Source organism: Anolis sagrei, chromosome 1, assembly GCF_037176765.1.
Source record: "Anolis sagrei isolate rAnoSag1 chromosome 1, rAnoSag1.mat, whole genome shotgun sequence".
In the NCBI taxonomy this organism is placed as follows: domain Eukaryota; kingdom Metazoa; phylum Chordata; class Lepidosauria; order Squamata; family Dactyloidae; genus Anolis; species Anolis sagrei.
The window spans coordinates 157,421,724-157,448,928 of record NC_090021.1 but is presented as its reverse complement, the minus strand read 5'-3'; the positions used below and the strand labels follow the sequence as shown (position 1 = coordinate 157,448,928).

The 27,205-nt window shown below is 41.3% G+C and overlaps 2 protein-coding genes across 2 annotated transcripts; both read left to right on the top strand.

Moving 5' to 3' along the window:
- Positions 1-221: 221 nt before the first annotated feature.
- Positions 222-10,388, top strand: SNRPB2 (small nuclear ribonucleoprotein polypeptide B2). The gene is made up of 7 exons (XM_067469735.1): positions 222-319; positions 2,201-2,276; positions 3,929-4,101; positions 4,995-5,132; positions 6,388-6,438; positions 7,934-8,022; positions 9,970-10,388. Exons 2-7 carry the CDS (start codon positions 2,213-2,215, stop codon positions 10,127-10,129), a joined length of 675 nt encoding a protein of 224 aa, XP_067325836.1. The 5' UTR covers positions 222-319; positions 2,201-2,212; the 3' UTR covers positions 10,130-10,388.
- Positions 10,389-17,522: 7,134 nt separating this feature from the next.
- OTOR (otoraplin) lies at positions 17,523-25,789 on the top strand. The gene is made up of 4 exons (XM_067463209.1): positions 17,523-17,702; positions 17,986-18,125; positions 20,799-20,909; positions 25,538-25,789. Exons 1-4 carry the CDS (start codon positions 17,531-17,533, stop codon positions 25,559-25,561), a joined length of 447 nt encoding a protein of 148 aa, XP_067319310.1. The 5' UTR covers positions 17,523-17,530; the 3' UTR covers positions 25,562-25,789.
- The last annotated feature ends 1,416 nt before the right edge of the window (positions 25,790-27,205 follow it).

Below are 27,205 nucleotides of genomic sequence, written 5' to 3'. Positions count from 1 at the left end.
TCTATACTCCTGAGGCAGGTGAAGACAAGAGGGCCAGGTTTTTCTCTCCTCCTTCTCCCCTTGCTCTCCTAGAACAACACTAAACGTTTCCTTTCCCTACTCCCTGTCTCTTTATAAAGGTTACTATGACTCTACAAGGTTCCCCTCACCCTATGAGGCCACGATGATGCTGGCAGCTCTAAAGTGAGAAAGCCCCGCCCCTTCATGGAGAGCCGGAAGTAGCTTCTGCGCCCGGAAGCGGAAAGGCGGTGCTCGTGAAGTCGTCTCTCTCGTGCTTCCCTCTTCGTTCTCCAGCCCGCAGTCCCTTCTCTCCGCTCAGGTAGGCGGTCCTGGATGGTTCAGCCTTGCCATTGTGATCCTTCGGATTTGTTTTGTCAAAAGATGGGTTTTTTTTGGGTCAACATAGACTACCTTTGCCCTTCCAGGTGTTTTGAACTCCCAACTCCCACAGTTCCTAACCGGCTGTTAGGAATTGTGGGAGTTGAAGTCCAAAACATCAGGAGGGCCGAAGTTTGCCCGTGCCTGGTCTACTAGCTTTCAAAAAAGGCATGGCTTGTTTTTGGATTTTGTGAATGCACCCGTTAGAAATTCTTGCAGATAGAATCAAAGAGTTGGAAGAGACCTCATGGGCCATGCAGTCCAACCCCCTGCCAAGAAGCAGGAATATTGCATTCAAATCACCCCTGACAGATGGCCATCCAGCCTCTGCTTAAAAGCTTCCAAAGAAGGAGCCTCCACCACACTCCCGGGCAGAGAGTTCCACTGCTGAACGGCTCCCACAGTCAGGAAGTTCTTCCTCATGTTCAGATGGAATCCCCTCTCTTGTAGTTTGAAGCCATTGTTTCGTGTCCTAGTCTCCAGGGCAGCGGAAAACAAGTTGCTCCCTCCTCCCTGTGGCTTCCTCTCACATATTTATACATGGCTATCATGTCTCCTCTCAGCCTTCTCTTCTTCAGGCTAAACATGCCCAGCTCCTTAAGCCGCTCCTCATAGGGCTTGTTCTCCAGACCCTTGATCATTTTAGTCGCCCTCCTCTGGACACATTCCAGCTTGTCAATATGTCTCTTGAATTGTGGTGCCCAGAATTGGACACGATATTCCAGGTGTGGTCTAACCAAAGTGGAATAGAGGGGGAGCATGACTTCCCTAGATCTAGACACTATGCTCCTATTGATGCAGGCCAAAATCCCATTGGCTTTTTTTTGCCGCCACATCACATTGTTGGCTCATGTTTAACTTGTTGTCCACGAGGATTCCAAGATCTTTTTCACACGTACTGCTCTCGAGCCAGGCATTGTCCCCCATTTTGTATCTTTGCATTTCGTTTTTCCTGCCAAAGTGGAGTATCATGTATTTGTCCCTGTTGAACTTCATTTTGTTAGTTTTGGCCCATCTCTCCAATCTGTCAAGATCGTTTTGAATCCTGCTCCTGTCCTCTGGATGGGGTTGGCAGTAGTGGGTGAAGGTACTGCATCTCCCATAATCCAGGTTCCTATACCCCCAAACCCCATCAGGATTTAAAGTGGGTCATGGGACATCTATGTGCTAAATTTGGTCCTGATCCATGGTTAATGGAGTTCACAGTCGTCTCTGGATGTGGGTCAAAGTACTGCAAATCCCACATCATCCAGGTTCCTACCCCCCCCCCCCCCAAACCCCACTAGGACCTAAAGTGGGCCATGGGGTATCTGTTCCAACTTTGGTCCAGATTCATGGTTGATGGGTTCACAGTTGTCTCTGGATGCGGGTGAAGGTACTGCGACTCTCATCATCCAGGTTCCTACCTCCCCCCCCCCCCAAAAAAAAACCCCCACCAGGACTCAAAGTGGGTCATGGGGTGTCTGTGTGCCAGGTTTGGTCCAGATCTATGGCTAAAGAGGTTTGCAGTAATCTCATGATGTGCGGGACAGTACTGCAACTCCCATCATCCAGAGTTCTTCCCCCAAGAAACCCCACCAGAACTTAAGTGGGTCATGGGATTTCAGTGTGCCAAGTTTGCTCCAGTTCCGTCATTGGTGGGGCTCACAGTTGTCTTTGGAAGTGAGAACCAATAGGAAAGCTGCCGCAAACTTACACAAATCTTGACAAGAAAAACACCATAAGTAGGATCAGCTTGGGTTGATTAGAATTGCCTGAAAAATGCAAAACAAAAAAGTGAGTTCCTTGGAGAAAAGGCTAAATAAGCTATCTTGTTTCCTAGGGAAGTTAGAAGATGGATATTCGACCAAATCACACGCTTTACATCAATAATGTTAATGACAAAATTAAAAAAGAAGGTAAGAAAATAGCTCAGATCTTTTATTCTACCATGTTCTGGTGCCTAGGGTCAAGATATGTGTGTGTGTGTGTTCCAGCTTATAATTTTCACTCTCTAGTAGGCTTTGTCTTTAACTGTTTTGGTTGTTATTGGAGTGAATTGTTTAATATATTGACAATTAGCTGTTGTCCTTTTGGCTGCAGTTCTTTCCACTTTTACCTGGACACAGCAGGATTTTCTTGTGAAGACATATATTTAAGACTGCACTGAAAACTATTTATACAGTATTATCCACAAATTTGATATCTATAGTTTCAATTACCCATACTCCAAATTTATTTGTAGGCCTTTCTAGGTCCTCCAGTGTAAATCCAGCAAACGTGCAATCAAAATATAGGGTTTACTATTGCCCACAGTGTCAGGTATCATTTCTCCAGTAGATATCAAGGTCATACTAGTTTTACATTTTGGTGAAAATGGAAAGCAGTCTATGTGACACAAGTTAATTTAATTATTATTGTAAGCAGTGTTTGTATATTTTCTTGGAAAATTACAATAACAATGTGGTAGAAGCATGCATTTAATGTTGTACTTGAAGCACTTTTAGCCCACTGTTTAGGACAGAGTCATCTATGTGTAGTGAATTTTATATGGCTACAGCATAGTCCTTCAGTTTGCAATCTAAAAGGTGCTAAAGAAAATGAAAGTGGAGAGAAGAGAAAGCTTTTTGACACTAGTTTTATAGCCCAGTGTCCTAATAATGGTGTAGGATAGTGTACTGCAACAGCCTTCCATTACCTTATTTGCAGTATGAGTACACAAAACCTGCAATACAGTAACTGACCGCATTTCTGTGTACGAACCCACACGATCTCTTTGATAATCTGGAGAGGCCCTGCTCGCTCTCCCACCTCCTTCACAGGCGCAATTGGTGGGGACGAGGGAGAGGACCTTCTCGGTGGTGGCCCCCCAACTCTGGAGCTCACTTCCAAAGGAAATCAGGCATGCCCCAACATTGGCAGTCTTTAGGAGGAGCCTGAAAACGTGGCTGTTCCAGTGTGCCTTCCCGGAATAAAGAAATAATTCCCAGAAATATGTCCTCAGAATGCACTTTAACTATTGGATTGCGTTGGACTGCGTCTCTCACTTCTTTAAAACCCTCCTACCAGATATATCCTACCTTGTTCATGCCCAGTGTTTGTTTTTTTTTAATTTTTTTAAACTATTACATTCGGCCTGGCCATAGGTTTTTAAATCCTTGTGTGTTATTTTTTATATGTGATTTATATTAATTTGTATTGCATTGTATTGTTTTGTTTATTGCTTTCTTGTTTTATTGATGTGTTGTTGGGCATGGCTTCATGTAAGCCGCTCCGAGTCCCTTGGGAAGATGGTGGCGGGGTATAAATAAAGTTTTATTTATTATTATTATTAAGTGTGGAGGTGGAAGGGGAAGAACATCAAGGCAACATGTACCATACTTTCAAGTGTTTATACAGTATTATACAAGTTTTTCCTCTTCCGCATTTGGTGTTAGAAGTTCAACTGGGTTCCTTGTCAAGTCAGGAGTTGTTTGTCAACTTTGTTGGCCTTTGCTGGTATATAAGACAATAACTTTTTAGAAATAGGAAAGCACTAGTCATTTAATTCTCTTTTTATTTCTTTTAACAGAATTGAAAAGATCTTTATATGCACTATTTTCTCAATTTGGCCACGTAGTGGACATTGTAGCTCTGAAAACAATGAAAATGAGAGGACAAGCCTTTGTTATATATAAAGAGCTTGGCTCATCCACCAATGCCTTGCGACAGTTACAAGGCTTTCCATTTTACAGCAAACCAATGGTAAGTATGAGATTTTATTGCACACATGGTACAAACACAGTAATGTGGTGAAGTGCTTATATCTAAAAAAAAAAGTCTTTGTTGTTGTAATTTTATTCTTGAAATGCACACTGCATATATACATTCTTCAGTTGGTGTATCCTCACAAGACTTAGCATTGCTGTACAACTACCTCTCTTGTGTTCCAGTATCACTTATACCAAAAACAAAACAGAAATAGCCCTAATAATACTCAAGGAGAGTTGGTCATCCTCTAGAACCAGAGGTCTTCAACCTAAGGCCCGGGGGCCAAATGCAGTCCTCCAAGGTCATTTACCTGGCCCTCGCTTAGGGTCAACCCAAGTCTGTAATGATTTGAAAGCACACAACAACAACAACAACAATCCTATCTCATCAGCCAAAAGCAGGCCCACACTTCCCATTGAAATACTAATAAATTTATATTTGTTAAAATTGTTCTTCATTTTAATTATTGTATTGTTTTTAAGTGGTTTTTGCACTACAAATAAATGCAGTGTGCATAGGAATTAATTCATTTTTTTTTTCAAATTATAATCCGGCCCTCCAACAGTTTAAAATTATAAACCTGGCCCTCTGTTTAAAAAGTTTGAGGACCCCTACTCTAAACCAGGCATAGGCAAGCTTTGGCCCTCCCGGTGTTTTGGACTTCAACTCCCAGAAATCCCAGTCAGCTTACTTGCTGTTAGGAATTGTGGCAGTCGAAGTCCAAAACACCTGAAGGGTCAAAGTTTGCCTATGCCTGGTGTAGAAAAAGACTTTCCGTAAGTTGACAGGGGATGTGAATGCAGCACATAGACCGGATTGTCATTTCTAGTAGCAAGTGTGTTCTTGAGTATCTGATTGAACTTAATGTAGTATTTTCATTTAAACAGCGCATTCAGTATGCAAAAACAGACTCTGATGTAATTTCTAAAATGCGTGGCACATTCGCTGATAAGGAGAAGAGAAGAGAGAAAAAGAAAACCAAGTCTTTGGAACAGTCGGCCAATGCTGCAAAAAAGCCAAATCAGGTAATGTAGACTTACAGATTTTCTGTCCAAGTCTGTTTGTAAAAACCCTTCACCAAGGAATAGGCAGACTGATGATTGCCTACTACCTTCATAATGTGAATAATAATGGTTAATTATTTGCAGCGCATACTGAAAAGAAGTATGGTTTAAGTTCAGTTTTTTAATTTTTTTAAAATGAGATATATGAATCAACAAAACAATTTGGGGGCAAATTTCATTTATGAAATACTTAAACCAGAGAAGCTCTTCATATACTATTGCATTCAAGGTCACAGCAGTCTAACCAGGATAGCCAATGGTGATGAATGTTGAGAGTTGCAGTTGAAGAATGCTACATTAATTCACTCTTTCTATCTGATTTCACTCCCTGACTTAAACTTATTTTGAATTTTAGAGCTAAGTAATGAATTTGAATTCTGATAGCTTCAGGCAAATAGGAATTAGCAATAATTTTTTTTACTGTAATGTTTCAGTTGAGGACATACTATCTACCTTTTGCCACATTTGTAGGCCTTAGAAATATAACTTTTGAGATTACAATTCTTGTAATTCCAAAACCAACATGGCCATCAGTAGTTGTAGTCCACACATAAGATTACATTCTGAACAAATAAGCAAAGGAATGGTGAAATCTTGCCTATTTGGGTATCAGCAGCTTGTGTTATTGAAAGAAAAGTATTTAAGGAATTCAGGGTTGTTGTTTTTCAACGTTATTTGGTATTACCTGACTGTCTTACCATTCTAAAAAACAATAACAACACTGTCTCTTGTGCGTGAAACAAAAGAGTAGAGATGTTGATAGCCCCCAAAAAATCACAAATAGTTCTTGTGGGTTTTTTCGGGCTATATGGCCATGTTCTAGAGGCATTTCTCCTGAAGTTTCGCCTGCATCTATGGCAAGCTTCCTCAGAGGTGACCTCACCTTCCTCAGAGGTGACCTCACCTCTGAGGAAGCTTGCCATAGATGCAGGCGAAACGTCAGGAGAAATGCCTCTAGAACATGGCCATATAGCCCGAAAAAACCCACAAGAACTGAGTGATTCCGGCCATGAAAGCCTTCGACAATACAAATCACAAATAGTTTGTGTGAACTAACTATTCATATACAGTATGCGTTTTGTTTTTTAAGCTGGAGCCTCTTAGAATATGGTTTTATACACACTCTTAACACACTGAATTAATTCAGTGTTCTTTAAAACCGGAACTGTAACACACACTCATATATACAATATTGACTGTTTTTATTTCTTAATAGGGAGCAAATCAGAATTCAGCGACCACCCAGGCAAACTCACAAAACCAACAGGTAATTCTTATCGTCTTTATCAGTTGCATCTGAATGGATATGCAGCTTTAGGAGATAGAAGTTTACTTAGCAACTTAGCAGTACCTTTAAAAACCTATGATACAGAAACATTTCATTTGTGCTAGATAACATCTTGGTGTTATCAGACAGGCACAATAAGACAATATTACACATGCCACATCATGAGGAGACAGCAAAGCCTAGAGAAGACAATGATGCTGAGGAAAGTGGAAGGCAAAAGGAAGAGGGGCCGACCAAGGGCAAGATGGATGGATGGCATCCTTGAAGTGACTGGACTGACCTTGAAGGAGCTGGGGGTGGTGACGGCCGACAGGGAGCTCTGGAGTGGGCTGGTCCATGAGGTCACGAAGAGTTGGAGATGACTGAACGAATGAACAACAAGACACATGCTAAACTATTTTATTGTATATAAAATCAGAAATTGCATTGTGTCTATTCAGGGCTGGAATCCAATTGCTGCTGATTGTTTAGGATACCGGTTTAGCATTTGTGAGAAAATGGAAGACCCAACTAAACCTGAGCATAAGTGAGATGGAAACCTAGGTCATAATGCTCTTCATTTATTCTATTCTGAAGACTTTGAGCAAAAATAATATGTCTGTGTTTGTGTGTCTGAGAAAGAAATTGTGCATATACATGTGCATAATTTTTTTTAAAAAAATTATTGAGTTCGACCCTGCCCAGCCTAATGTGTTTTAATGTTTGATTTGCTTTTGCTGTTCGTTTATTATATTGGGTTTATGTATTTTATTTCTGGTTTTGTTATGCTTTTGTGTTATATTGTGTTACTGTATTTTTGGACGTGGCCTCATGTAAGCCGAGTCCCCCTGGGGGAGATAGAGCGGGGTATAAATAAAGTTTTATTATTTATTTATTATGATATCCTGGCATACTCACATGCACAAATGTGTACATGCATGTTTGTTCAAAGGGTCCTGTTTCCCTCACCACTGCCACCATATTCATTGAATGAATACATGAAGGAGACCATGTGAAATGGTCTCACTGATTCAGCAGTCCACCAATCTGTTTGTTAAACATATTGTTGAGCCTCCTCAGGCTGAGTAGTTTTGTACCTAGAACATCTTCTTTTGACATTTTTTCCTGTCATCTTTTAAAAAATTAAAATGACAACATAATTAAAAAGAAAATAGCAGAAAAAAAAGAAAACACTAAGCAAACGCTGAAAGACAAAACTGATCAACTGCTAGTTTGTATTTTACAGAAATAATTTGCACACAAACTAGAATGTTTCAATACAAATACATTCATACAAGTTAAATTGGCTCAAAAAAGCCAAAGGCACTGATAATAATGATAATAATAAATTACGCTCTTGCCAATTTGTTGGCTATGATCAGTCGGAGAATTAGCAGCATGATGGGATAAGTGTGTCCATGAAAGTGAATAGAATTCTTGGAAATAATGTTTTTTGTTGCATAGTATCCTTTATCCTTTGTTTGTGTTATTGCAGGTGCCTGATAATCCACCAAACTATATACTTTTCCTCAACAATTTGCCAGAAGAGACAAATGAAATGATGTTGTCAATGCTGTTCAACCAGTAAGTACATCTAGAAATAGATGTAATTCTGTGTTTGTAAAATATACTTCAGCTGTGATTCTGTGTTGGTTTTTTCGACGTTGAATTCCACTGAGATGGATGAGATTTTAGGCTTTGACACTGCCCCCCCCCATTGAATTTCTGTAAATCTTTCATGAAACAATGTAGTCTCATGGCCTTTAGCACTTTCCATTCTCTCAGTCTGATGCTTTTATACTAAATTGGAAGAAAGGAAGTGGAATAAAAAGACCAATTGCTTAATCTGAAACTTAATAGTCCACAGGGCACAGCTTCTTACTTAATGTTGTTCCTGTCCTTATAGAGAGCAAGGGTTGAAGATGATAGACTCCAGAACCCTGATAATTCATGAGGATAATTATTCCTGCCAGGGCCATAGCCAGAAAAAATTTCGGGAGGGGTTGAAATTTTCAGGGGGGGGGGTTGAAATTTTCGCGGGGGGGGGGGGGTTGGGGGTTGAAACCTGCCTCCTAGCTCACGCTGAAGCAAAGAGCATAGCAGGGGGCAGAGCCTGCAGCTCCGCCCCTGTCAACCATCTCCATCAAGTCTGGCCTCCTTAATGGGAGCATTCAACACCCCCCCCCCCAACTTGGTTGCTTCACTACATCGGCTATTGCTGCAAGTAATGACAGTGTGAATAAATTGTCAATATTTGCTTGAGATAGTGCTTGCAGTTCTAGAGGGACTCTTAATTTTTTGCATCTCATAGACTTAGCATGGGGATTTGGTTAACCAGTTAAAATTCATGAGTAAACCAGGTTTTTTAAAAAATCTGAAACATTTCGGGGGGGGGGGGGGTTAACCCCTAACCCCCCCCCCCCCTCACTACAGGCCTGATTCCTGCCCATATGAAGATTGAAGATGAAAGGATGGGAGTAGTACACACTTTCCTATGTGCATTTGATTCTGAGCGCCTAAAGTAGCCAATGAAGTGATTGTCTATAGATTGCTTCATTCTGACCTTTCTTTAGTGGATGTTTCTCCTTCAAATTCAACTGGAGCCAGGCCCGTAGCCAGGATTTTGATTTGAGGGGGGGGGGGGCTGAGTCTGAGTGAAAGAGGGTCTACCCTAGCAAACCTTTTGTATCGTTACCCCAATACCCCCATGCGTATGGGATCTATTGAGCATGGTGATCAGATCATGATATGAATAAGCATAACAGTTTAAATAATGCACCAGTAAGGCCTTCTCGCGGACCACCATGAGAATTTCAGCTACATGCCTGACTGGAAGGATTCATTTTTATACTATGAAAGGATTTGGCTTTTAGAAATATGAACCATCCGCCTTGGGGTTTTATAATTTTTTGAAGAATTGATGGTTTGGGAATACATAATATACTTAAGAGACCCATACATTGATGGTAGCTGGTATGTTTTGTGTTATTTACAAGGTGCCTTCAAGTAAATCTGGCAAAATTCCAACCTAAAGTCTGGTTGGTGTGTTTTTACTTGTTGATTTTGATAATTCTGATTTTAATTGTTTGGTTTTAATTGCAATTGTTTATTTTGATATATGTGTGTATGGCAGGAGTTTCTTTATTCATTTTTCCCCACTTTCATGAGGACACTGTGTCCTTTACCACAGAAATAGTGGAGGTCTAACTGTCCTCAAAAGGAAGTATTGAAAATATTACTGCATTGAATGAGAGTTTGTAAACATAGATTAGCATGTTAATTGTGAAGTGTTCCTACCTTTACCCTGCAAACCCAGTTTGTAATCCCTGCATGTCAAACCCATTTCCCATTGCGTTGTAACTATGTTCCTAAGTCCTTTGGCATGTTTTTCTTGGAAGAATCTTCCTGTAGCATTCACCTTCGTTTCTCAAATACGACTTTCAATTTTCAGAACTTATTGGAAGGGAGAGTTAGAAAGATGAGATTAGCTTTCAAGAACCTGAGCTTCATGATAAATATTTCTCTCCCAAGGTTCCCTGGTTTCAAAGAAGTGCGTCTGGTCCCTGGCAGACATGACATTGCGTTTGTGGAGTTTGAAAATGAAGGTCAGGCGGGAGCAGCCCGGGATGCCCTCCAAGGATTTAAAATCACCCCATCACATGCCATGAAAATTACTTATGCAAAGAAGTGATGGAAATGACCTGCGATCGTCAAAGGACTTGCTCTCATTTTTTTCTTTCAATATGTTATTAATTTTTTTTTGATAGCTTGAAGTTTGGTTCCTTTTTTTAAGGGAAATACCTTTTGCAGAGTTGATGGAAGTCAGTAGACAACTGTAAGGATTCTGAATACATTCAAGGAATGCTAACTACAGATGATGGACATTTTGTTTATGTATATAGGTCAGTGACCTTATGTTCTTCACAATAAAGTTGCCTATTTGTAAAAAATGCTGCATTTTATTTCCTAATAATAATAATAATAATAATAATTGATACCCCGCCACCATCTCCCCGATGGGGACTCGTGGCAGCTTACATGAGGCCAAGCCCAAACAACGTATACAACAAAGTAAAATCGAAAACGCAAACCGAAAGTGCAAACACAAACAATAAACAGCATCATAATTACATAAAACTTGTGGATACATAACGATATAAAATTACAGTAAGCACAATCACAATGACACTGGGCGGGCTGCATGTAATGGATTAAAAGACAACTAATTAAAAACCAATTAAAACTAATTAAAAATGAGAAACAGGTTATTTGCGGCGGAGGGCTCATTATAACGGGGGTTGTGGAATCAAGCTTCCCTACAAGGGCGGCGGGGCGGGATTTATACTCCAATGACAGAACGAGCTAAACAATGGTGTGAGGTTGTAAACCTACTCACCAAAGGCGCAACGGAAGAGCCAGGTTTTAAGGTCCTTTTTAAAGGTTTCTAGGGTAGGTGCTTTTCCTAAGACGGGAAGGAATCCGTGGGGCAGTTTTACTTTGTCCAAATTGTTATGATCTAATTACATAGAAACTTGACATTCTTGAAAAATGATAGCAATATATTCTGCTTTTGGTTAGACTTCACCTGGAATACTGTGTCCAATTCTGGGCACCACAGTTGAAAAGAGATATTGACAAGCTGGAAGGTGTCCAGAGGAGGGCAACTAATTATCAAAGGGCCAGAGACCATAAATCCCCTTGAGGAGCTGAGCATTTTTAGCCTACAGAAGAGATGTTTCGGAAGAGGCATGATCACCATATTTAAATATCTGAAAGGATGTCATAAGGAAGTGGGGGAAGGCTTGTTTTCAGCTGCCCTGGAAAGTAGGACTCAATGGAGCAATGGGTTCAAATTTCAGGAAAGGAGATTCCACTTGAACATTAGGAAGAACTTCCTGACTGTAAGAACTGTTCAACAGTGGAACTCACTGCCTTGGAGTCTGGATGCCCATCTGTCAGGGTGCTTTGATTGAGCTTTTCCTGCATGGCAGGGGGTTGGACTGGGTGGCCTGTGTGGTCTCTTCCAACTCTATGATTCTATTTAATGCTAATCCTATGATACTTCGGAGGAGACTTATGTTTCCAAATCCAAGGTACTACATCCTACTCACTTCTATCTTTTAACTCTATGCCCTGATGACTGGATTCCACACACCACTTGCAGAAATATCCCTGAGACCTGTAACAGAAAGAGTTCTCCAACACTGCTGTAGAATATGATTTGACTACATATGATGACCTGATAGGAGGCTATATCTGTCATGTAGCTTGCTCTGAACAATAAAGGAATGTTTTTCTTTCCATATATTGTAACTAGCTGTCCCCTGCCACGCGTTGCTGTGCCCCAGTCTGTTGATCTGGAAAATAAAGTAATGGTTTCTAATCTATGTAATGTCTTGATGCTTGTGGGTAAACAGTATTCCTTGTTTCTATGTCAGTGTTGATGTGGAGAGTGTCTGGTTTGCCCACTCTGGAACATGCAGCATATATTGACCTTCTTTAGGGGGTTCCTTTCAAATCTATGATACTATATCTGTGTGTGTGAGAATCATATATTTCTATTTATATCTATGGCTGGATGGCTCTTTGTCAGGAGGGCTTTGATTACATTTTCTTGTCTGGTTTGCCTACTTGGGAACATGCAACATATCATTGTCCTTCTTTAGGGGTCCCTTTCAAATCTAGGATACTATTTCTCTCTGTGTGAATCATATCTATCTACATCTCTATCAAGATGTATGGCTGGCTGGCTCTTTGTCAGGAGGACTTTGATTATGTTTTCTTGGATTGGACGGCCTTAAGTATTTTCTGTTGGTCATGGGGGTTCTGTGTGGGAAGTTTGCCCCAATTCTGTCGTTTGTGGGGTTCAGAAAGCTCTTTGGTTGTAGGTGAACTGTGAATCCCAGTGACTACAACTCCCAAATGTCAAGGTCTATTTCCCCCCAAACTCCATCTGTGTTCATATTTGGGCGTATTGAGTGCTTGTGCCAAGTTTGGTCCAGATCCATCATTGTTTGAGTCCACAGTGCTCTCTGGATGTAGGTGAACTACAACTCCCAAACTCAAGGTCAGTGCCCACCAAACCCTTCTAGTGTTGTCTGTTGGTCAGGGGAGTCCTGTGTGCCAAGTTTGGTTCAATTCCATCATTGGTGGAGTTCAGAATGCTCTTTGATTGTAGGTGAACTATAAATCCCAGCAACTACAACTCCCAAATGACAAAATCATAATTTTTTGAGTGATGGTCACTCCTTGTGTTGTGAAACGTTTTGTTGCCAAATTTGGTGTGATTTTGTTCATTGGTTCTTAAGGTACTCATTATGCACAGAGCATATATATATATATAGATGTATCTCTTGTTGGAGACTTTCACATTAATAGAATGCATCTGAAGGAATAAGTTCTTGTCTTCGTCCCAGGTCTTTGTGAAGACAGGCATATCAGAAAGGCTATGTTGTATTTAAAGGGAATATCCACCATGCTATATACCACGGAACCTTTGTTTTGAAATATTTTGACATACAACTCCAATAGGTTATGCACAACTAGTGGAGTAGTCCATAAGTAGTGCTGCCCAGAGACATCAGATTATTTAAAATGGGGGGGGGGGGGTTGTTTCAAGATTTTTTGGACAACAGTTCACTCAGTCACATTGCTGGCGCTTCTGGGTGATAATTAAAAGAATTGGAGAGCCAATTTTCCCACACCTGATTTAAACCATCACTTCTTCCAATTCCCACTCTTGTTTTTTAATATCTACATGAGGTCATCCGGAGTTTTGGAGTTGGGTGCCATCTGTATGCAGATGACACCCAACTCTACTACTCATTTCCACCAAACTCCAAGGAAACCTCCCAGACCTTGAACCAGTGTCTGACTGCTGTGATGGACTGGATGAGGGCTAACAAGTTGAAGCGTAACCCAGACAAGACGGAGGCCCTCCTGGTCAGTTGTGGGGCCAACCGGGGTATTGGGTGGCAACCTGTGCTTGACGGGGTTACACTCCCCCTGAGGGTGCAGGTCCATAGCTTGGGGGTCCTCCTGGACTCAACGCTGTCACTTGATGCTCAGGTGTCGGCGGTGGCCGGGAGGGCCTTTGCACAACTTAAACTTGTGCGCCAGCTGTGACCATACCTCATGAAATCTGACTTGGCCAGCGTGGTCCATGCCTTGGTTACATCTAGATTGGACTATTGCAATGTGCTCTATGTGGGGCTGCCCTTGAAGATGGCCCGGAAGCTCCAATTGGTACGAGCGGCAGCCAGCCTCCTTAGTGGAGAAAACTATAGGGAGCATACAGCGCCCCTTTTAAAACAGCTTCACTGGCTGCCAATAAGTTGCCGAGCCAAATTCAAGGTGCAGGTTATGACCTATAAAGCCCTAAACGGTTCGGGCCCCATCTATCTTCGCAATCACATCTCCCTCTATGAACCAGCACGAACTTTAAGATCTTCCGGGGTGGCCCTCCTTTTGCTCCCACCACCGTCACAAGTACGGTTGTTGGAGATGAGAGAGAGGGCCTTCTCAGTGGTGGCCCCTTGCTTCTGGAATGCCCTTCCTAGAGAAATAAGACAGGCCCCATCCCTCCCCTCCTTTTGTAAGAGCCTGAAGACCTGGTGGTTTAAACAAGCCTCTGAGAATGACTAGTTCTAGCTCTGCCCCAGATACTGTTGAAATTGGCCATTTCTTCTTCTATCAATTACCCAGGTCACTCTCTTCTATTAGGCCCTGGAAATGTACAGCCATAGTCTCTACCTAATTTCCCGGGCCCTCTAAAATCGCAGTAGCCCGGCCTGGCCTTTTAAACTGCCTTGATCAGGCATGATTATTTTAAATATATGTGCTATTGTGGTTTTAATGCTTATATTGTCTTGTTAATTTTATGTTTATGCCATTTTTTCTTGTATGTATTGTTTATGTTACTTGGAAACCGCTCTGAGTCCCTTGAGATAGAGCGGAAAAAAATTAAAGTGTTGTTGTTGTTTCTGTTTTTTGCAAAATCAAGAAAATTGACATTGGTCAAAAGTCAGGAAATCGAGATTAAGAAACACATTTATGCTATTGATTTATTAATATGCGGTTACAAGAGGGAGGCCTGAACTTGTGACAGCTTCAGAATACAGAATGAAGTGTAATGATGCTGACACAAGCCACACATAATATGCTCAATTGATTAGAAATTAGTTCAGTTGTTAATAAAACAGTAAAATAAACTTGAATTAATTTAATACAGAGAAACCAACTTCTTACAACTGGGTAATTTGTACATTCAAACAAATTGGAATCCGTTTCAGTCAATTTGTAGATCTGAATATGTGGACAGGTCAGCAAACAGTGGTTGGCTGAATGTAGTAGCAAATCCTTATCTCTTACGACCTGCTGTTACGTCTAGTCCTTATAGATAAAGGTAAAGGTTTTCCCCTGACATTAAATCCAGTTGTGTCCAACTCTAGAGGTTGGTGCTCATCTCTATTTCTAAGCCGAAGAGCCAGCATTGTCCATAGACACCTCCAAGGTCATGTGGCTGGCATGACTGCATAGAGCGCCATTACCTTCCCGCCGGAGCGGTACCTATTGATCTACTCACATTTTGCATGTTTTTGAACTGCTATTTTGGCAGAAGCTGGGGCTCACGCTGCTCCTCGGATTCGAACCTGCGACCATTCGATCATTGAAGGTACAAATGCAAACAATGCCAACAGGGAGAAAAAAATAAGAGAAGTCTAAAAAAACAAAACAAAACAAATACCAAGAATGGATGTCCAAAGAAGTTTCAACTGAAGGGTCACGGCGCTCCCTGGATTCGAACCTGCAACCTTTCAATCAGCAAGTTCAGCAACTCAGTGCTTTAACCCACTGCAGCACTGAGGGTTATATGATACTACTATGCTCTCAGCAATGGAAATGAGGTTTATTAGGAAATTAAATGTTTAAAAATGTCTAGCTTTTGGTAAAGCGGGAGTTTAAACAGCACAAAGGTCTGCCTTATGCACAAATAAATTATAGCATTTATTATCCTGCTCTCTACGTGGGGTTGCCTATGAAGACTGCCCGAAAGCTCCAACTAGTCCAACGTGCGGCAGCCAGAATGCTAACACGAGCAGGATACAGGGAGCATACTACTCCTTTGTTGCGCCAGCTCCACTGGCTGCCAATCAGCTTCCGAGCACAATTAAAAGTGCTGGTGTTAACCTATAAAGCCTTAAACGACTCCGGACCAGTTTACCTGTCCGAACATATTCTCCCCTATGAACCATCTAGGTTGTTAAGATCGTCCGGAGGGGCCCTGCTCTCAGCCCCACCGGCTTCTCAGGCGCGTCTGGTGGGAACGAGGGACAGGGCCTTCTCGGTGGTGGCCCCTCGACTCTGGAAATCTCTCCCACTGGAGATCAGAACTGCCCCCTCCATTCTGTCATTCAGAAAACAGGTGAAAACCTGGCTATGGGATTTGGCTTTCAACGAGTGAATCAATATTTCTGTGATCGGATAGATGACAATGAATGATGGACAACAAATTCACTATGACGACTGACCATTGTTATTATGTGATTGCATTTTGCTGTTATAACGTTTTAATTGAATATGTTATATGATGTTTTTAATGATTGTTTTGTGATTTTATTGTTGGAAACCGACCCGAGTCCCCCAATAGAGGGGAGAAGACCGGTATGTTGTTATTGAGGTCAGCCATATTCTTTCATTGTTGTTCATTTGTTCAGTCGTCTCCGACTCTTCGTGACCTCATGGACCAGTCCACGCCAGAGCTCCCTGTCGGCCGTCACCACCCCCAGCTCCTTCAAGGTCAGTCCAGTCACTTCAAGGATGCCATCCATCCATCTTGCCCTTGGTCGGCCCCTCTTCCTTTTGCCTTCCACTTTCCCCAGCATAATTGTCTTCTCCAGGCTTTGCTGTCTCCTCATGATGTGGCCAAAGTACTTCAACTTTGTCTCTAGTATCCTTCCCTCCAATGAGCAGTCGGGCTTTATTTCCTGGAGGATGGACTGGTTGGATCTTCTCGCAGTCCAAGGCACTCTCAGAACTTTCCTCCAACACCACAGTTCAAAAGCATTGATCTTCCTTCGCTCAGCCTTCCCTAAGGTCCAGCTCTCACATCCGTAGGTGACTACAGGGAATACCATGGCTTTGACTAGGCGGATCTTTGTTGCCAGTCTGATGTCTCTACTCTTTACTATTTTATCGAGAGTGGACATTGCTCTCCTCCCAAGAAGTAAGCGTCTTCTGATTTCCTGGCCACAGTCCGGTATACAAAATTGCTAAATAAATAAATAATAAATAATTTTTGTGACTGCCACAAACTATGTTGAATTGGTTGAGAGTCAATGAGATATTCATTAAAAAGCACTAGCAAAACGTGCTGCAGGATGTCCCACAAGAAGCAAAGTTTTTTTTTGCAGTCTAATAAACTTCCCATGTTTTTATGATAGAACCAATTAGGAAATAACATTTATAAACCAGGAACAAAAATTGTGTTACATAGTGTAATCAACAGATTCTTAATTTTCTGTTCTTTTGTAAAATATGCTCAATGTAATTTGAAGGCTGAGAGGAGATATGATATCCATGTATAAATATGTGAGAGGAAGGCACAGGGAGGAGGGTGCAAGCTTGTTTCTGCTTCCTTGGAGACGAGGACATGGAACAATGGCTTCAAACTACAAGAGAGGAGATTCCATCTGAACACGAGGAAGAACTTCCTGACTGTGAGAGCCGTTCAGCAGTGGAACTCTCTGCCCCGGAGTGTGGTGGAAGCTCCTTCATGGAAGCTTTTAAACAGAGGCTGGATGGCCATCTGTCAGGGGTGATTTGAATGCAATATTCCTGCTTCTTGGCAGGGGGTTGGACTGGATGGCCCATGAGGTCTCGTCCAACTCTTTGATTCTATGATTCTATGAAGGACATTGCCTCGAACAGTTTGTAGAGCAGGAAGCAAGGCCTCAAGGATCCCTCCGCAGTTCTGCAAAAAGAATGGAACGTTGCTCTCATCGCTTCCCATTGGCCAGAGAGGTGGTTCCCTGCAGACTAATGTGAAAGAGTTTCTATAAAAGAGATCCATTCCTCCACTTCTGTCGCATTTATGAAAGGGAGAGCAAGGCACTTGCGAATGAGAGGACGGGCAAAGAAAATGTCACACACTGTTCGTTTGCTGATATTTCTTCTGTCTCTAGGATTTACATTCCAGATCGCAAAGGGCATTTTTATGGACAAACTTGCCAGCGAGAAGCTGTGTGCGGATGAGGAGTGTTTGTGTAAGTCTCTCTCACTTCTGTTTGTTTACCTGTCTGCTTTGAATGTGCACTCTGGAGACCTAAAAGTTTCTGGACTTCTTTAACTGCAATTGCCCCATTCCTAAGTCAAGCTGTGGGTATCTTAACTAAAGCATGGGTATCTATTATCTGACCTCAAGAGGCTCATAGGAATCTGTGCTTTGGAAAGGAACTGATGAAGTCAGGCAGTTCTCTTGATTTGTATGAAGGTGAAAGGCTATACCTGCAGATTTACAGGTTTGTTTCTGTGTTTTTGATCCCACAGATGCCATTTCCTTGGCAAGAGCAGAAGACGACTACAATGCACCGGACTGCCGATTTATTAATATTAAAAAGGGAGAATTGGTCTATGTTTACTCCAAGCTTGTGCCAGAAAGAGGAGCTGGAGAATTTTGGGCTGGAAGCGTAAGAATTTTCAATATATAAACAGGATATTTACCTTTTCTTAGCTATTTACTTAGCGCACACAATTTAAAGAGGTGCCAGAATCCTTGAAAGGCAAAGAAGCAGGAAAAATATTCAAAATTCTTCTTTTCAGGGAGGGTCAGACAGGGCTCAGACATAGCACAAGTAATTTCTTTGTATTGTCGAAGGCTTTCATGGCCGGAATCACTGGGTTGTTGTAGGTTTTTTTGGGCTCTATGGCCATGGTCTAGAGACATTCTCTCCTGACGTTTTGCCTGCACTTTGGCAAGCATCCTCAGAGGTAGTGAGGTCTGTTGGAACTAGGAAAAGGGGTTTATATATCTGTGGAATGACCAGGGTGGGACAAAGGACTCTTGTCTGCTGGAGCTAAGTGTGAATGTATTCAACTAACCACCTTGATTAGCATACAATGGCCTGACTGCGCCTGGGGCAAACATTTGTTGAGAGGTAATTAGATGTCCTTGTTTGTTTCCTCTCTGTTGTTGTGCTGTTCTAATTTTAGAGTTTTTTAATACTGGTAGCCAGTATTTTGTTTATTTTCATGGTTTCCTCCTTTCTGTTGAAATTGTCCACATGCTTGTGTATTTCAATGGCTTCTCTGTGTAGTCTGACATGGTGGTTGTGAGAGCGGTCCAGCATTTCTGTGTTCTCAAATAAAATGCTGTGTCCAGGTTGGTTCGTCAGGTGCTCTGCTATGGCTGACTTCTCTGGTTTGCCCCAGGCACAGTCAGGCCATTGTATGCTAATCAAGGTGGTCAGTTGAAACATTCACACCTAGTCCCAGCAGACAAGAGTCCTTTGCCCCACCCTGGTCATTCCACAGATATATAAATCCTTTTGCCTAGTTCCAACAGACCTCACTACCTCTGAGGATGCTTGCCAAAGTGCAGGCGAAACGTCAGGAGAGAATGCCTCTAGACCATGGCCATACAGCCCAAAAAAACCTACAACAACCCAGTAATTTCTTTATTTATAAGGTGCCACTTTTTGGAATGGCATGGACGCAACATTGATATTTTTAAAAATAATGTGACATTGAATTTTAGTGTTACAAATAATGTTTACTCAGTACTTCAAAAATATTTTAAGTGATATTTTGAAGAATTTGGGAACATTTTGTCCATTTTTTGCATTTTGAATGCTTATTAAAAAAAAGTAACAAATTAGCAATGCTACTTCTTACTTATGAATAAATAATAGATTTTTAAAAATTAACTTTATTTTAAAAGGTTTTAAACATTACTTTAAAAGTAAAAAAAGTAAAACAACAATCCTAAACTTGTATTATAATAGTTCCACATTCTAGGTCCAGGTGTATATCCACCTTTCCTTCTATGGTGGAGCATTTTGGGGCTGCGGTGGCTCAGTGGGTTCAACCACTGAGCTGCTGAACTTGCTGATTGGAAGATCGGTGATTTCAATCCACAGAGCGGGTGAGCTCCCACTGTTAGCCCCAGCTTCTTCCAACCTAGCAATTCAAAAAAATGCAAGTGTGAGTAGTTCAATAGGCACCGCTTATGTGGGAAGGTAATGGTGCTCCATGCAGTCATGCTGGCCACATGGAGCCCCCTGTGGCACAGTGGGTTAAACCCCTGTGCTGGCAGGACTGCAGACCGACAGGTCGCAGGTTCGAATCCCGGGAGAGGTGGATGAGCTCCCTCTATCAACTCCAGCTCCTCATGCGGGGACATGAGAGAAGCCTCCCACAAGGATGATAAAACATCAAATCATCCGGGCGTCCCCTGGGCAACGTCCTTGCAGACGGCCAATTCTCTCACACCAGAAGCGACTTGCAGTTTCTCAGGTCGCTCCTGACACGACAAAAAAAAAAATGCCGGCCACATGACCTTGGAGGTATCTATGGACAACATTGGCTCTCTGGCTTAGAAATGGAGATGAGCACCACCACCATCACCCCCACCCCCTCCTCCCCAGAGTTGGATTCAACTAGACTTAATGCCAGGGAAAACCTTTACCTTTACTTATGGAGCATTTTATGCTAAAAAACAGTGGGGTGAGAAAACAAAAAGATCTCAGAATCTTCTCAAAAAAGCCTGAAATGCTTCAATGCAGCAAGAAAGACAATGTTTCTATATATTATATTTCCTTATATTTTCCTTATATTTCCTTGTATATTGAAGAGGGGACTGTTTTATGCTTAGGGTCAATTGGCTCAGAGTTACTGTGAATGAAGAGGGAGAATGGGCCCTAAATTGGATTGAAGTTATTTATTAAAAACATTCCCGGGGCCATGAAAACAAGCAGGCTTTGTCCATGTTGTCACCTTTGCAGGATGAGCATTCACAGCAGCATACAATACCAGTTTTGGAAAAAAAAATTGTTGCAGTGAATGGAAGATTTAAACCTCCCTAATCCATGAGTGTTGATCCTATACTGGATGCAGCCAATGTGTATTGCTTTGTAGTCCACAGAAATTCATTACCATAATTGCATGCACACACATATAATCCCTTTTTCAAAAGATGATTGATCAGAAAAACAACATGTTTCATTAGTACTTTATGATAATCAAACTAATTTCAAACGATATATAAAAAGACAGCTGCATTCTTTGCTCCCAAAAGAAAATCAAGCTTGTGTACAATGAATAATAATGATGTTTAATTCTGTACTTGGATGTATCTTCTTCAGGTTTACGGTCAGCATTATGAGAACGAGATGGGCACTGTTGGTTATTTCCCCAGGAATTTAGTCACAGAACAGCATGTCTATCAGGAAGCAAATGAGACAGTTGCCACAAAGGTAAAAGAACATTAAAAATGAACTAGTTACATTAATGTTGCCACACAAATATTTTGGTCTAGCTCATCATTGCACTGCCATCACTGGTAGCCATAGCAAAGAAACGCATCTTGCATGTTGAGATGTCTATTACCGTATATTCTGGCATATAAGACTACTTTTCAACCCAAGAAAATCTTCTCAAAAGTCAGGGGTCATCTTATATGTAGGGTCATCTTATACGCGGGAGTAGTCTTATACACGGAAGTAGTCTTATACACGGAAGTAGTCTTACACGCAGGAGTAGTCTTATACGCGGGAGTAGTCTTATACATGGAAGTAGTCTTATACACAGGTGTAGTCTTACACACAGGAGTAGTCTTATACGCGGGAGTCGTCTTATAGAGTGGGTGCTAAAATTTCCAATTGGATTGGAGAATCTGTGGTTGCCGCATATGGTGGGGGGAGCTCAAAAATGGCAGTGGCCGCATCCCTGCCGTATGCAGCGACTGTACGAAAGCATTAAGGGCGACGCTGTACAAGTACGGTAGAAGAAAATCCATTCATCAGGATTCGTGGACTTAATGTGATCCTGATGGTGAGGTGAAGGGGTGCCTCACCAGGAAGGTGTAAGTGAAGGGCGGAGCAAGCTGCAGGTATCCGGGATGCCCGGGGTATGGAAAAAAGAGATAGAGTGGCTCTTGGCCCAGACAAACACACTTCTTTTACCTGTCTGGCCAGCCCTTGTATCCTATTATCGTACCTCCTCCTGTGCCTCTCAGATCTCGCTCCTGAAGAGTTCATTGAAGGGGTGCAAGTGCGCATGTGCCGGATCTGAGAGACTGAGAAGGAGGTACAGTAATAGGAAAATTACCATATTGAAATCAAATCCGATGCTTTTTAAATTTTTATTTGGTGTGCGTTGGAAGAGGGGTAGTCTTATACGGTGAATATATCCCAAACTCTATATTTTAACTGGAAAAGTTGGGGATCATCTTATACGCCTAGTCATCTTATATGCCGAAATATACGGTAATTTAGCCAAGTGACAATGTGTGTGTATGTGCCTTCAAGTTACCTGTGGACTTATGAAGACTCCATGGATTCCAAAGGGTTTTCTTAAATAAGGAATACTCAGGTGGTTTCACCAGTTCCTTCCTCTAAAATGCTGTCTATTTTTTTCTCTTTTTATCCAATATATTTTTATTAATTTTAAATTATTAAAATCCTCCCAATGACACCATCCATCATCCAGACCACATATTTTCCTCTATATCTTTAACCATGAGCAAAATTTTCTTAGTTTCTGTACAATATTTATGTTGGCTTAGCCGCTTTTTATCCATTTCATATAAATTATCCATTTATCCTTGCAGACGACCAGTTCTCTCACACCAGAAGTGACTTGCAGTTTCTCAAATCACTCCTGACATGACAAAAAAACCCAATTTATCTTTAATTTCTCTTATTTTACCCTGCGTATCGTGCTGAATTAAACATGCGAAAATGTCAGATTGAACCTGATCATAAAAATAATTATTACAGGTTTTTCATAGTTCATTTTTTCATTTTTCCAACCCTATGCTATCACTGCCTTCTTGCTAAAATCATGGTTTTAAACAATTCTTGTTCTTTTACATTAATCGTATTGTTGCCTAATAATCCCATGAGCATCTATATTTACTTGAAGTCATAATTTGAATAGTTTTTCCATTTTCTTCACTATTTTTCCCGCAAAGGGTGTTACCTTTGAACATTCCCACCACATATGGGCATACCATCCTTTATTTAATCCCCAGTGCCAACACATTGGTCTTATCCCTGTTACCATATATGAAAGTTGGGCTGGAGTCCTATACCATTTCAAAATAAATTTCCTTCCCAGTTCTTTGTATTTCTCCATTTAATTTTCTTGATCCCCTTCAGTAATCCGTCTGTTGTTTGACTTCTTTCTGCCATTTAGTTTGTATTATTCTTATCATATATTGATCATCCTTAATCATCAATTTATATATTTATCCTGCCAATCCTTCCTCTGATTTCTGTATTTTTATTTATTTATTTTATTTATATTTATATTTGCATTATTTCTACCCCGCTCATATCAGCCCGGAGGCGACTCATAGCGGCGTACACAATCGGCACAATTTGATGCCATAAAAATACATACATTGATAAGCAAAAGAACCATTATAGTGCAATTAGACATAAGACAGGGCATAATAACAATATTAAAAGCTAAAAACTATATCCTCTCATTCAAGTCCTTATCCGTTCCATTGTCTTGGGCAGTTCCTGGGTCATTTTCCAATTCAAGTTTGTCTATTTATTCGGAGGTTCCAAATGCTTGCTCAAAGAGATAAGTTTTTACTTTTTTCCGAAAGGCCAGGAGGGAGGGGGCTGATCTAATGTCCCTAGGCATGGAGTTCCACAGCCGAGGGGCCACCACAGAGAAGGCCCTGTCTCTCGTCCCCGCCAGACGTGCTTGCAAAGCAGGCGGGATCGAGAGCAGGGCCTCCTCAGACGATCTCAAATTCCTGGAGGGTTCGTAGGAAGAGATGCATTCGGATAGATAAGCTGGGCCGGAACCGTTTAGGGCTTTATAGGCTAAAGCCAGCCCGGTAGCAAACTGGCAGCCAGTGGGGCTGGTTCAGCAGAGGAATTGTATGCTCTCTGAGCGCCGCTCCTGTTAGTAACCTGGCTGCTGTACATTGGACCATTTGGAGCTTCCGGGCCGTCTTCAAAGGCAACCCAACATAGATATTTTCTAAATATTTTCTCCATCTTCTTTCTTGATTTTTTCACTGTATTTCCCTTGTTTAAGATAGTAAATAGAAATTGGTGACATTTATTTGAAATATAGCCCATTGCACCCAGTATTCACTGATGCTCTCCCATCCAAGTACTAACCAAGCACAACTATGTTGCTTTGCTGCAATTACTGAATAAACACAGAAGTTCCCCTATTGTCCTTGGCTCTTGCCCTGTACATACTGAGAGACAGACAGATGTCTTTGGGTACAAGGGAGACACTGTGCTTGCTGTTAGATATTCTTCCTGTTGCCAAAAGCTGCCTTTTTTCCTGACTGGGCTATATGCCACTTTCTTTACTTCTGCCTTATTGCTTCCTTTGCAACAGGCATTGCCCAGAAGTAACTTGATCACTTTTTCCACTTTTTATTTGGATTCTGAAAACGGGATCACTTCCTAAACTTACCAAATTCTTACTTAGATAGGAAATCTCTAGCTGGACTTTATTATTTGGACTGTTTGCCCGGGTGTTAAGTGCTCTCCTTTCTTTTTGTGTAATTTTTGGACAACTTTTTTGTCATAGCTTTATTTCTCTTGATCTCTTGATTGACACAGAAGAGTCACCGTTTGATGAGCATGATTTTAAAAATATCATTAATAAATTACATGCAGAGAAATGTTCTCACAGGTAAACAGAAACCTTGCCATGTTTGAAGGAAACCAAGACGGGCCTCACCATTATGCTGGCAGCCCCATTAATATAACTTTTTATTGGGCAATAATAATAATAATAACTCTTACTCATCTCTCCTTGTGGCTCAAGGAGGGTTGCAGAATAATTAAAACACATAAACATTGTAAAAATACCATATATATACATATTAAAATGCATTTCTATAAAATATATGTATTAAAACATATTTCTATAAAATATTTATTTATTTATTTATTTACAGCTTTTATATTCCGCCCTTCTCACACCGCAGGGGACTCAGGGTGGATAACACTGTACACATATATGGCCAATTTTTGACATACAAACATATACAGACATACACTTTAACTTTTTCTGGCCGCCAGGGGAGCTGTCACTTTCATTGTCTATCTGCGATGCTGATGAAGTGCTTCCGCATTCCCCGCATGCTTCCCAGCTGGAATGCTTTGCTGGAGTCTTTTTTATGGCCTCATAAATTAGTTAATTTAGCCTCCCCACTAAGGTGGTACCTAATTTTCCTACTTGACAGATGCAACTGTCTTTCGGATTGCAAAGGTCAACAACAGGCTACACATAATTGGTTGGAAATCCACTCCAACCCAGGCTGGCTTCGAACTCATGACCTTTTGGTCAGAGTGATCTTAATACAGCTGACACTCAGCCAGCTGCGCCACAATCCATATTAAAATACATAAAATAGAGATTAAACAAAGAACGCAACTTTAAAATTCATGTTTAAGGACTGTCTGGGAAGGTCTGCCAGAAGAGATAGGTCTTTAGACGGCTTTTAAATTTTGACAATTCATTTAGCTGTTGGAGATCTTCCAGCAAGTTGTTCCATGGACTTGGGGCGGCCGATGAAACGGTCCTCTGGGTGACGGTTGCTAGTCGGGTTCTGTGAGGCTGGAGCAGATGCCCCCCAGAGTTGTTAGGTGTATGGTGTCCAAATTTGGTGTCAATCCCCCCAGTGGTTTTTGAGTTCTGTTAATCCCACAAACGAACATTACACTTTTATTTATATAGATTGGAGAAAAAGGAGGGAAGGCATGTAAGTGTATATGGCTGGGGGTGGGAAGGAGAACTTGTTCATAATGGCAAATTTGATTTAGTGTTGCATCTGAATAACCCTATTTTCCCATGAAAGCAAATAGATTCTAACAGCCAATCATTGCTTCTTTTCTAGGCCATTGATTTCTTCTGCGAATAGAAGCTTGTAATGTGCCCCATTGACATAGCCGAAAGCAAAGAAGTCCAGAAGTGCTGCGTAAAAAAGAAAACAAACAAACTTGTTCCTTTTCTATTGCAGGAAATACAGATAGCTTGCCTTTCCTAAATATCTTCTTATTTAAAAAAATACAAAGGGAAGACATTTTAAAATGAAATAGCTATATGAGCCTTTGCTGTATTTGATATTAAACATTGTTCAGAATTCTGTTGCCTTTCCCATGACTGTATTATTGTTTGGAATATGTAATAAATAAAGTTCCAGATTTTCAGTAGGACCTAAAAGTTGTCTGTCAGTCAATCTTTACTTTGACCTCCTTTTCTCTCCTGAGATATATTTAGAGTTGCTAAGATTTATTTATTTATTTATTTATTTATTTATTTATTTATTTATTTATTTATTTAGACCAGGGGTCCTCAAACTTTTTAAACAGAGGGCCGGGTCACAATCCCTCAAACTGTTGGAGGGCCGGATTATAACTAAAAAAAAACATGAATGAATTCCTATGCACACTGCACATATCGTATTTGTAGTGTAAAAACACTTTAAAAGAATATAATAATTAAAATGAAGAACAATTTTAACAAATATAGACTTATTAGTATTTTAGTGGGAAGTGTGGGTCTTCTTTTGGCTGATGAGATAGGATTGATGTTGTTGTTGCGTGCTTTCAAGTTGTTTCAGACTTAGGTTGACCCTGAGCGAGGGTCAGGTAAATGACCTTGGAGGGCCGTTTCCGGCCCCTGGGCCTTAGTTTGAGGACCCCTGATTTAGACCATTTCTACCCCGCCCTTCTCACCCCCGAAGGGGGTCTCAGGGCGGCTAACACAGGCAACTATTCAATGCTAACAGTATCAAAACAACAATATAAAACAGCAATATAAAATCCATTACATAACAATTAAACAGTATTTATTTATTTATCGTGTTATCAGCAACCAGACCATTGTATTACATTTCTAACAGAACAAAACAAACAAACAGATTTAAAAAAAACAGATTTTGCAAACTTGGTAGTTGATTAAATGTCCTTTGACCAGTATCTGGCCACTTGGAGTGCTTCTGGTGTTGCCGCAAGGAGGTCCTCCATTGTGCATGTGGCAGGGCTCAGGTTGCATTGCAGCAGGTGGTCAGTGGTTTGTTCTTCTCCACACTCGCATGCCGTGGATTCCACCCTGTAGCCCCATTTCTTAAGATTGGCTCTGCATCTTGTGGTGCCAGAGCGCAGTCTGTTCAGCACCTTCCAAGTCGCCCAGTCTTCTGTGTGCCCGGGGGGAGTCTCTCATCTGGTATCACCCACGGATTGAGGTGCTGGGTTTGGGCCTGCCACTTTTGGACTCTCGCTTGGATATTAATTACAATTACATAACCACATAGAACAGATCACATAATCACAGGTCATAAAGCCATTTCCAATTTTCAAACAATCCTATTGTCCGAGTTCAGTGCCTAAAGTGCTGTTGTGCCCACTAGCCAAAGGCCTGGCTCCAAAACCACGTCTTTAGTTTTTTTCCTAAAAGTAAGGAGGAAGGATGCCAATCTAATCTCGCTGGGGAGTGAATTGCATAAGTGGGGGGTCACCACTGAGAAGGCCCTGTCCCTCGTCCCCACCAGATGCATTTGAGA

What these genes read in the sequence shown, in the direction of transcription:
- OTOR (XM_067463209.1), top strand. Translation starts at nt 17,531, where the DNA reads ATGAAAGGGAGAGCAAGGCACTTGCGAATGAGAGGACGGGCAAAGAAA. An exon ending in TGCGGATGAGGAGTGTTTGT is followed by an intron (nt 17,703 to 17,985) that starts GTAAGTCTCTCT and finishes TTGATCCCACAG; the next exon opens with ATGCCATTTCCTTGGCAAGA. An exon ending in GAGAATTTTGGGCTGGAAGC is followed by an intron (nt 18,126 to 20,798) that starts GTAAGAATTTTC and finishes TATCTTCTTCAG; the next exon opens with GTTTACGGTCAGCATTATGA.
- SNRPB2 (XM_067469735.1), top strand. Translation starts at nt 2,213, where the DNA reads ATGGATATTCGACCAAATCACACGCTTTACATCAATAATGTTAATGAC. An exon ending in CAAACTCACAAAACCAACAG is followed by an intron (nt 6,439 to 7,933) that starts GTAATTCTTATC and finishes GTGTTATTGCAG; the next exon opens with GTGCCTGATAATCCACCAAA. An exon ending in TTGTCAATGCTGTTCAACCA is followed by an intron (nt 8,023 to 9,969) that starts GTAAGTACATCT and finishes TTCTCTCCCAAG; the next exon opens with GTTCCCTGGTTTCAAAGAAG.